Source organism: Lathamus discolor, chromosome 4 (genome assembly GCF_037157495.1).
Source record: "Lathamus discolor isolate bLatDis1 chromosome 4, bLatDis1.hap1, whole genome shotgun sequence".
NCBI classification, from domain to species: Eukaryota; Metazoa; Chordata; class Aves; order Psittaciformes; family Psittacidae; genus Lathamus; species Lathamus discolor.
Window position 1 is genome coordinate 56,299,049 of NC_088887.1, and position 10,614 is coordinate 56,309,662.

The 10,614-nt window shown below is 42.3% G+C and overlaps 1 protein-coding gene and 1 long non-coding RNA gene across 2 annotated transcripts in view; one reads left to right on the forward strand and one right to left on the reverse strand.

Annotated features, from left to right (window-relative positions):
* Positions 1 to 3,475, reverse strand: part of CD99 (CD99 molecule (Xg blood group)) — a 38,668-nt gene extending 35,193 nt beyond the window's left edge. Inside the window, exon 1 of the mRNA XM_065677141.1 lies at positions 3,397 to 3,475. Coding sequence (XP_065533213.1) covers positions 3,397 to 3,475 — 79 coding nt within the window. The remainder of the gene's footprint in view (positions 1 to 3,396) is intronic.
* A 2,820-nt stretch (positions 3,476 to 6,295) lies between these two features.
* On the forward strand, positions 6,296 to 9,847 carry LOC136012673 (uncharacterized). The gene is made up of 3 exons (XR_010611891.1): positions 6,296 to 6,350; positions 8,947 to 9,077; positions 9,200 to 9,847. It is a non-coding gene; the product is annotated as an uncharacterized LOC136012673 (long non-coding RNA).
* Positions 9,848 to 10,614: the final 767 nt, after the last annotated feature.

The following is a 10,614-nucleotide window of genomic DNA, read 5'->3' on the forward strand; positions in this document are numbered from 1 at the left end:
TGTAGAGATTCCTCCTATTACAACTATCAGCTAGGTATCGTTTCCTTTTCAGATTCCCTCCACATAGCTTTATATTTTGTTTTATTCTTTTCTATCTTCCAGTAACATCTGTACATTCTTTAACTACATTTCCTATAGACTATCCAAAGACCTTTCTATGTCCAAAGTCTATTATGGTTTTCATAACAGTTAATAAAGAGAAATACGGTTTTACAGATTATTTTTTTTGGCATGATAATCGACATTTGAAGAGACATTAGGTGAACAGTTCCTTAAAAAGTAGCTGTATTTTGTATATCTTGGATGCCACTCAAAGTTTAGTTTCATAATAGAACACGCAGCTTATTGATTAATGAAATAACTTATTTCTCTTACAAGCTGTTGGTGGTTCCTTGTCATTATTGCAGTTTATCAGAAAAAGAGGGATATTTTATTTCCTGCGTAACTTTTTTTAAGCAAATATAGCCCACAGCAGCAATGCTTAACATGTTCTTCCTAAGTAATGGAGACTCAGCTATGCTTTTATGCGTACATCAGTAGAATACAAGGCTGTCAAACAGATTTGTGGTAGTGACACACAGGCTATATAAATGGATTAATATTAATATCCGTAATTGTAGATACTCATTGCTAGTTCTCTTCTGAGTATGTTTTCTTAACTAATACATAGATCTTGAGGAACTAACTTTCCTGGAGTTTTCTAAGCAACCTCTTCTCTACTCTTCTCTCCTCCTCTTAGAAGTCAAATTCATTTTCTTCTGGAATAACACACACCAGTAGAATTGCAACAAGTATCCTTTTATTAGGATCAGGTGTTAAATAGCTAGCTGCCCATTGTCTAAGATATTGAATTAATTATACGTAAGCAGCGGTTTTCTTAAGATGTTTTAGTAGTTCCTCTGAAAGATACAGCTATGTCAATCTAAGCAAGACTTCAAGAGGTCTTCTTTGTTAGAATTAATTCTGAAGTATTTTTAGGCAAAGCATACCAAATGTGTTGCTTTGTAAAACATTATTTTGTATTTTTATGGTTCCTTTTCTGTTGAAAAAGTTTGTTTTGGTTTGGTTTTTTACAGTTACTGCAGTGTGTTCACATTTCTGTTATTTATTATTAAATATTTATATTCACCTTCTTTAATTAAAGATCTATTTTAATTCCTGTTTCAGAAGACTACAGTATCTTCACTGAATTCTAATAAGTTGAGGTTTTTTGCTGTCTAGAGAACCATTTGTAACAGTATGTCTTCATAATAGTATTTCCTAGAAATGTCTAGTCTAGCACAAATGCTGAAAGATGTCTGGCTGTAGCGGTACATGTTATAGACCTCTACATAGGTTTATCAATTACAGTGAAAAGCGCTTTTTTACACAATAAAGGCTTGTAAGGTATGCTATAGTATAGACATATCCAAAGAAAGTAAAATAAGTCTTCTGCTGATAGCAGCTCTTGATTCCTCTAGTGATGTTTCAGTTTTACTAACTGTATAAATCTCTCTTTAACTGCTGAGATTCAGGTTTCATGGTTATGTATCTTTTAAAACCTGTTTTTCCTATATCCACATTTTTCTATGAAACTTTGGCTGTTCTAAGTCTGTTTTACTGTAAATATTTGACTTACTGAAAAGAAAACCTGCAATACCTTTCCTGTTTCTGGCAAACTGATATTTTCAGTAATTAAATGTTTGTTCTTTTTGAAAAACCTGTGATGTCCAATTCTGTTTATTTTTTTCTTCTAATAAAAAAATAGTTTAATGTTAAGGTGATAACTTAGTGCTGGTTTTGTGTGTTATATTCCCTGATATTAAATTCTGTTTGTCTCTGGTCTTCAGAAGAAGGAAGGAGAAAACGGGGGGGTTGGAACTAGATGATCTTTAAGGCCCCTTTCAACCCAAACCATTCTGTGATTCTATGATTCTATGATTCTGTGTCACTTCATGTGTTTCCCTTCCTTTCCTTTCCTTGGGAATGTAGCCCCGGGTAACTAGGGCTTGCTAGGGCTTTCTTTCCTGGATGCCCTCTGATCCATATAGCTGAAGCCTTCTGCAGTTTGCACCACAAAGCCACCTGCACCAGAGATGGGAGTTGGACCAGTTGCCTTCAGGGGCAGTTAGGTTGACACCATAGAATCATAGAACAGTTAGGGCTGGAAAGGACCTTAAGATCATCTAGTTCCAACCCCCCTGCCATGGGCAGGGACATCACACATTAAACCATCTCACCCAAGCCTGGCCTTGAACACTGCCAGGGATTAAGCATTCACCTCCTTGGGCAATCAGTTCCAGTGCCTCACCATTCTCACAGTAAAGAACTTCTTCCTTAAATCTAACCTAAACGTCCCCTGTTTAAGTTTTAACACATTACCCCTTGTTCTATCACTACAGTCCCTAATGAAGAGTCCTTCCCCAGCATCCTTGTAGACCTGCTTCAGATACTGGAAGGCTGCTGTGAGGCCTCCACACAGCCTTCTCTTCTCCAGGCTGAACAGCCCCAACTTTCTCAGCCTGTCTTCATATGGGAGGTGGGCCAGCCCCCTGATGATACTCGTGGCCCTCCTCTGGACTTGCTTCAACAGTTCCATGTCCTTCTGATGTTGAGGACACCAGAACTGCACACAATACTCCAGGTGAGGTCTCATAAGAGCATAAGGGCAGGATCACTTCCTTTGACCTGTTGGTCACGCTTCTTTTGATGCAGCCCAGGATACAGTTGGCTTTCTGTGAGTGCACAGTGAAGCTAACTCAATTTAGGCTTCTCATCAACCAGCATGCCCAAGTCCTTCTCCACAGGGCTGCTCTGAATTTCTTCTCTGCCCAACCTGGAGCTGTGCCTGGGATTGCCCTGACCCAGGTGTAGGACCATGCACTTGACTTGGTTGATCTTCATTAGGTTGGCATCAGCCCACCTCACAAGTGTGTCAAGGTCTCTCTGAATGGCATCCCTTCCCTCCAGTGTATCTACCAAACCACATAACTTAGTGTCATTGGCAAACTTGTGAAGGGTGCACTCAGTCCAGCTGCCCATGTGTCACTGACAAAGATGTTGAACAGGATTGGCCCCAAAACTGACCCCTGAGGGACACCACTTGTTACTGATCTCCAGCTGGACATTGAGCCATTGACCACAACTCTCTGCGTGCAGCCATCGAGCCAATTATCTACTGAGTGGTCTATCCATCAAATTAATGTCCGTACGATTTAGAGACAAGGATGTTATGTGGGACAGTCTTGAACACTTTGCACAAGTCCAGGTAGATGATGTCAACTGCTTTCCCCCTGTCCATCAGTTCTGTAGCCCCATCATAGAAGGCCACCAAATTGGTCAGGCAGGATTTCCCCTTAGTGAAGCCATGCTGGCTGTCACCAAGCACCTTGTTGTTTTTCATGTGCCTTAGCATACCTTCCAGCAGAATGTGCTCCAAGATTTTACCAGGCACAGAGGTGAGACTGACTGGTCTGTAATTCCCTGGGTCTTCCATTTTCCCCTTCCTGGAAAAGGGGGTCATATTTCCCTTTTTCCAGTCATCAGGAACTTTACCTGACTGTTGATTTTTCAAATATGATGGGCAGTGGCTTAGCAACTTCATTCACCAGCTGCTTCAGGATCTGTGGATGGATTTTATCAGGTCCCATGGACTTGTGCATATTCAGGTTCTTAAGATGATCTCGAACCTGATCCTCTCCTACATTGGGCATAAGATCTTCATTCTCACAGTCGCTACATCTGCCTTCCAAGACTTGGGTGGTGTTGTCAGAGCATTTGCCAGTGAAGACTGAGGCAAAGAAGTAATTGAGAACCTCAGCCTTCTCTAAATCCAGGGTAGCCAGTTCTGATAGCATCCTGAGATTTCCTGCCCCTCCTGGAACAATTCCTTCTAGTTGGGATGCAACACTCCTGAGCTTGTAGCAGGTGATGCTTGAATATCAACCAACAGTCTTGGGCCCCCCTGCCCTCTAGGGTATATCCCATGGAACCTTACTAAGCAGGTTCCTGAAGAGGCCAGTCTGCTCTTTTGAAATCCAGGGCAGCGAGCTTGCTGCACGCTCTTATCACTGTCCTGAGGATCTCGAACTCGACCATCTCACAATTGCTACAACCAAGGCTGCCCTGGAGTGTCACATTTCCAACCAGCCCTCTTCAGTTAGTGAGCATGAGTTCAAGCATGGCACCACTCCTTGTCGGCTCCTCTGTTACTTGCAGAAGGAAGTTGTCTTCTACACAATCAAGGAACCCCCTGGATTGCTTGTGCCAGGCCGTCCCGTCCCTCCAACAGATACAAGGGTGGTTGAAGTCCCCCATGAGGACAAGGGCCTGCAAGCATGAGGGTGCTCCTGTATGTGTATAGAGTGCTTCATCCACACAGTCCTCCTGATCAGGAGTAGTAGTAAATGTCTTTACTGGTGCAGCAGCTGGTTGATCATTTGCCGAGGTGTGTGTTTCCTTGTCGGCTCCCTGCAGAACTGCGAAGTGGCTCTGGGTGGTGATGGCAGCTTTTGGAGGAAGCACCTTGCTATTAATTGTCCTCTTTCTCCCTTTTTCTTGTTTTCTTTGTTGTTGTTGTTGTTGAGTGGGTTTTTTGATTTTTTTGTAACCAGTTCCCAGCTTTCTGGATTACTGCCCTCTTCATTTCTGGATGCGCTATGGTGGACGCTTAAGGCCCCTGCACAGTCTGGGCCTGGAGCAGGCAGCCCCGCTCCCTCTCAGCTCCCTGACACCTTTCAGCTACTGACAGCGTCCCGCAGCTCAGCCCCAGCTGCCCGAGAACACCCGCCAGGGCGCACCGAGCGCAGCCCTGCCCCTTGCGCACCCTCCCCTCACGACCCCAGCGCAGGCACTCTCTGCACCCCGAGCTCCGCGCTGCAGCCTCCCCTCCATCGGCTCTGCCTGGTGCCGCCGCTGCCACCGCCGGGGCAGCCCCAGCAGAGCGCCCAGGCCGGGTCTTGGCCCTGAGGCGGGCGCACCCCATCCGGCCCGCCGCCCGCTGCCGACGCCGACCTCCGCGCTGCTCCCGCGCTCCCTGGGCCGGGCTTTCCCCGCTCGGGGCGGGGCCGTCCCTGCTGGCCCCGCCCCCTGTGGGCCCCTGCCCGCCTCAGCGGAGCTGCCGGCCCCAGGGCAAGGCCCGGCGGGGGCTGCGGGCTCCTCGGTGGCTGTCACCGCTCAGAACGGAGGCTCCTGGATGCGGGGTATCCCCGCCCTCCGGTGCTGGAGGCTCCTCTGTGGAGCTGCTCATCTCGGCAAACCTGCATGAATTTTAAGACTACCAGGATTTAAGAGTTTCTGCGTTTTCGTATTAGCTAACCTCAAGTTATGGGCTGTGTGGGTGACTCAGGGTAGAAACCACAGGGAAGAAAGCTAAAGTTTAAGGAGAGATAACTGTTATAAGTTTTCTTGTCTTTTGTATCTCCAGCTCTGTTACGTAGCACAGATTATGTGTCTGGTCAGGTTCATAAACAGAGGGTGTAGCTGGGTTTTTGGAAGAGTCAGGCAGATCTGACAAACATTGCAAGAATTTATCAGTCATTTGTGAAGGCATTTTGTCTGTAACAGTTTTTGTGTACGCATGCTAGATGCATCACATTATGGCAAAATCTTTTGAACTGCGCTAGTAAAAACATCTGTTTCTTGCTTAGATCTTCATGTAAGAATCCTTCATTAAGATGTTAGGGCAAATGCTGTTGGTAACTTCAGCTGTCTACAGTCCAAGATGGGCATAAGCTAGTCATGTGTTGCAGAATCAAAGAAGCAACTGCTCCAGGGTGTTATGAAGTGTACTGTTGTTGCACTTTGTTACAGGGAGCCTACAGGAAAGATGGGGAGGGACTCTTTTATCATGGTAGTGATAGGACGAAGGGTAGTCTAGTATAATCAGGGCTAGTGGAAGGTGCCCCTGCCCATAGCAGGAGTTGGAACTAGAAGATTTTTAAGGTCCCTTCCAACCCAAACCATTCTGGAATTCTAAGACTCTATGATTAAAGCTTTTAAATTTATGCTTCAGGCCCAGGTGTAGTTAGAAAGGCCGTGGCCTTCATTACTGCATAGCCTGGCTATGGAGTCAGTGACCCAAAGAAGCTCAAGTCACTAAGTTACACATGTGTATGGAGTGATACTCACTTTGGTGCCTGTGCACCAGGACAGGTAGATACTGTTTGTTCTCAAAAAGACCAAGCTATATAAACGAATGCACAATCATGGCAGTGGAAAACTTGCAATGCTTTAAATAGGGGAATTCCCAGAGTCAGTCTCCTCTCACACAAACTAAATGCATTGCTAGTCATGCATTGTCTTAGTAAGAAACGAATCTAAAGGGGCAAATGCCCAATGCCGCCTTAACGGGTGGGTTCTTAAAAAGGCAGGTAGGAAACCATTATTCTTATTTCCTTTCAAAAACTTTAAAATTCTTCTTTAAAGAATCATTTCCAGCATAAGGGTGGATTTCCTGCTTAAGGATCTTTCTTGTATTTTTTCCTATCATCTTCTTTAGGAGCAGTTGACGTTCTGTGTCTTTGTGTTCAGTGATGCTGATTAGCCAGGCTCCCTCCTCAGTCCATAGAGCTTTTTTTGGATCATGACACAGAAAAGCATGGCAGTCCTTGTGCACTTCGTTGGTGAACAAAGTTGATTTCCTGAATTTGGTTCCCAAAAGATGACTGTTAGTATCCTTTCTCTTGCAGCTGTCTGTACAGCAGTGGCAGAGAGAACGGTGTAACAGTGGGGAAGCCTACATATTTGCCTGGGTGGAAAAAAGCAAAAAGTCGAGGAGCTGATGTCTTGGTCTAGCTGAGAAGAAACCCAAAGCAGTTTAAATTATTCCATGGTTTAATTTACACTGAGGGATAATATATTAATTAATTGATTCATACTTGGACTTTTTTTTTTTGAAACTGATAATTTAAAGTCAGTTGACGTGCAGGAGTAGTATTGCTGCCCTTCCATACTACAGAGGAAAATATTTTTTCCTCCAATTCTCTATTAATTATTTGCTTCCTTTCTGCTTTTGCCTTTCTGCCTTTGCAGAAAAAAAGAAAAATACAAAACAGAAAGACAGTTAGTAATCCTAAATAATTCAAGCTTTCTTTTACTATTTCCTTAAAGGACACCTTATGAATACAAATTTACATATTTATATGTATTTCATTGCGAATGCTGGGACCTGGAGGGAGCAGATCTACACTGTAATTCTGAAAAATGACACAACATTCCATTCTTCTTATATTTTTCTGTTATTATCTAAAGGAAGAAATAGAGAAGTGCAGCTTACTAAAGTAAACCTATAATATTCTTGATTGTCTATCTTTTCTTACTACATTGCAAAATTAAGGGGGAAAAAAAGATAATTACAAGGCAAAATGGTATGTATGTGAAATACAAACCACACAGCTGGAACACACGCTTTTCCTGTCTGTGTAGTTTAGGAAAAGTCATTAAGTCAAACAATACCGCATTTTCCATTTGAGCACATAAAATCTGATTTTATAAAATAAGCTAGCATAACTGTACTTGCCTTGGGAGCACTAGCTGTGAATAACTTCTCCATAGAATTTAAGAAATGTGGAAAGCAAGCATCACTTGAGAAAAATAGCTCATGTATTTGTCATTCCACATACATTTTTCTGACTCATTTATTTTTACACTGCTCTTTTCCTAAGTGCCCGGAGTGCTATCAGGAAGCTTAAACAAATCCTCCTGCCTTTTTTATTTGGTAGGGGTGGAGTGAGGAATTGGAGTGAGGTCTCACTGGTCCTGATAGGTATGCATTTTCACACGTTTGTTATTACCAGGTTCAGAATCTCAAAGCTATTACTGCTCACCTTTCCTATCATTGCTTCACCTTTTTCCCATCATTGCTTCACCTTTTTCCCATATACTGTTCCATTTTGTTGCCTTGTCTCCCTCTCTATCTGGGTAATTGCAAAGTCATTTAAGCTTGCCCTTGCTATCTGCTGAGAGCAGTAGATGGGAACCAGCAAAGGAATTCATTATGTCCTTAGTTTCAGCCACCCCAGCTATATCTAGAACTGTGGAGTCAGAGAGACCATGTATGCATTTTAATTTAAAAAAAGCTAAAGCACCATAGTGGTACCAGATGTGGAGGAGAGATCAAAAACATGTGTATTGATGAGGTGTTGCATTGCTACTGACTACAGTGTATCTCATTTCTTGTACAAAACCAGGGCTAATCCTAATGATTAAGATGGTTTGTTGATGCTTCAGTCTGCACTGTGTTGTGTGCACTGGCAGACTTCGGTATTTTAAAACCAGCTAAGAAAGCGGAACATACCATCTTGATCTCATTGTATTTCAGAAGAGAGGTAGTTTTTGGATCTACCATATTTCTACCATAATTACATATTCTGCTATATACAGTCCCCAGTTCTAGTTGACATCTGCTGATGCATATGCCAGGAGGAATCTTTTTAAACGTACAAAATCCTGCAGAAATTGGTAATTTCTTTCTTCCTGCTCTTTAATAAGAACTAGTTGTGTGTACACTTCTCTACTTTAAGTGACAAACATCTGTGCACCACCTCAGTCCCCTCTGTCCAGATGCATCCTGCTAACATGAGTTCCTATAGGAGACTACTGTATAATGGGACACTAGGGTCAGCCGTGGCTGTTGGTTTAGATGAACTTTAGCAGAAAAGAAGGGAAAGGTGTGCTTAGACTCTCTCTGTGAATGTGCTGTGAGAGACTGTAACTATGGGGAATGAGCTGTCCTTTTATAGTTAGTCAAGTCCTGCATAGCACTACTGCCTTTATAGTAGTGTACAGAATGCAAAAAATAATTTTTGGTTTGTGTAATGGTTCAAAAGAGGAATTTCCACATTTTGTGCAAAGAAAGTGATTGTTCAGTGATGCAAACAGGAAGCTTAGTAGTTGACATTTCTGGTTTTATTCCTGGTTTGTGATCTTGAAAACATCAGCCTCTCTTCCTCTTGTTTCTTTCTACAGCTCTACAAGTGGGTTGACGCTCTTGAATCTTTCAAAATTTAGCTTGGGCTTTTTAACAAGCTAAAATGTTCCAGATGCAATCCTCTGATGCAGCCAATGTGGATGCAGCGGATGACCTAGGCAGACCACAGGTCACATAAAAGTCATTTCTGTCTTCCTGGATACAGCACCAGGAAGGCTAAATTTCAGCCTTTGCAGCTGAAGTTAGCACATCAGAAAAACTGACCAAAACTCTATTGTAAAATCTTTGCAGATTGTGCAGTTAGCAGGAGCATGCAGCACAGAGCCTCATCTGTGTCTTGTCACATTCCAGTGCTGGGGAACTGGACAGCATGAAACTGACACCACCAGAAAAAGAAGATGTTTACAACATGATGTTTCTCTGACAACCCATTGATTTAACTTCATACAAAAGAAACATCAAGTCTTCTCCACCCTCTACCAGCCACTCTCTACAGCAGCTTCAAAGCCCACTTCCTCTTCTGTTCTACTGAAGACAGCACTGAGAAGAAATAGGCAGAAGAAACTTTCATACTGTCTTAAGCACAGCTGAAAATCATAAAATCGTAGGATGTTTTGAAACACCTTCAGATCCACGGTATTTTTCTCTGCTGCATTAATTATACACACCAGCCTTAGTGTTCGCATCCTAAAGCTGGCTAATGAGAAGGAAAATCGAGCTTTGCTTATCTATTTTTCTTATGGTAATTTTCTGCTTCAAAAGTAATACTCAGCAGGAAAGGATGCATGAGGAGGGTGAAGCACCAGACAAACATGCATCAGACCTGACAAGTTCTGTTCTGGCCTGGTGCTTTTTCAGTGAACTTTTTAAACCCAACAAAATGGGATTTAAAGAAAACATCAGCTCAGCACACCAGTTCCACTGTTTTATTGTCCTCACTTGGCAACAGCTGAATGTCATGTTTGTGCTGTTCTTGCACATGCTTCTTCATTTTTATTTATAACTAATAATTTATACAACTCTTGAAGATATTTGCATGACTTGCAGCATTAATTTGTCTGGAAATTTAATGGTTCTGTAACTTCATGCCTCTTCATTTAGTGTATTTAGTTCCTGTGAGTTTCCAGGTATGTTTAGTTACCGGCATAATTCACAGTTTATCATAAACTGTCTTCTTGCCTGCATTTGGCATTTCTTCAGTGAGGCATTTGTATAATGATATGAAGGATTTTATAAGTATAAGAGGTGAAAATGATACATACAACTAATTTGATATATACATATGAAGTCAGTAATTCAGCTAATACCCCCAAATACCAGAAGACTAAAAGTTTCAGTTTACATCCTTTTTTAAGTTTTATAGTTTATTGCATGGGAAAGTAAAAATCAACTGATCACGTGGTCAAATTCCCAGGCAGTTGGCTTGTGAACCCCTGGATTTACTCAGCAGCATTAATTTTCGGTGGAGCTATATAAGAGCTCAGAAACATCCCTTAGTAGAGAATGGAATAGTGGAAGAGAATCATTAACTATACATCCTCACAAGTATGTTTTTTCAGAAGCTGATGTAGGACCTGTGAGGAGAGGCAGATGCAGTTTTGTGTGGCTATGTGTGCATTACTACTGTTTGTGTTTATGAGTTTTGCTTTCGAGAAAAAAAAAGGCTTTAATTTGTGTTGCCATCTTCATACACTATTTGGAGAATG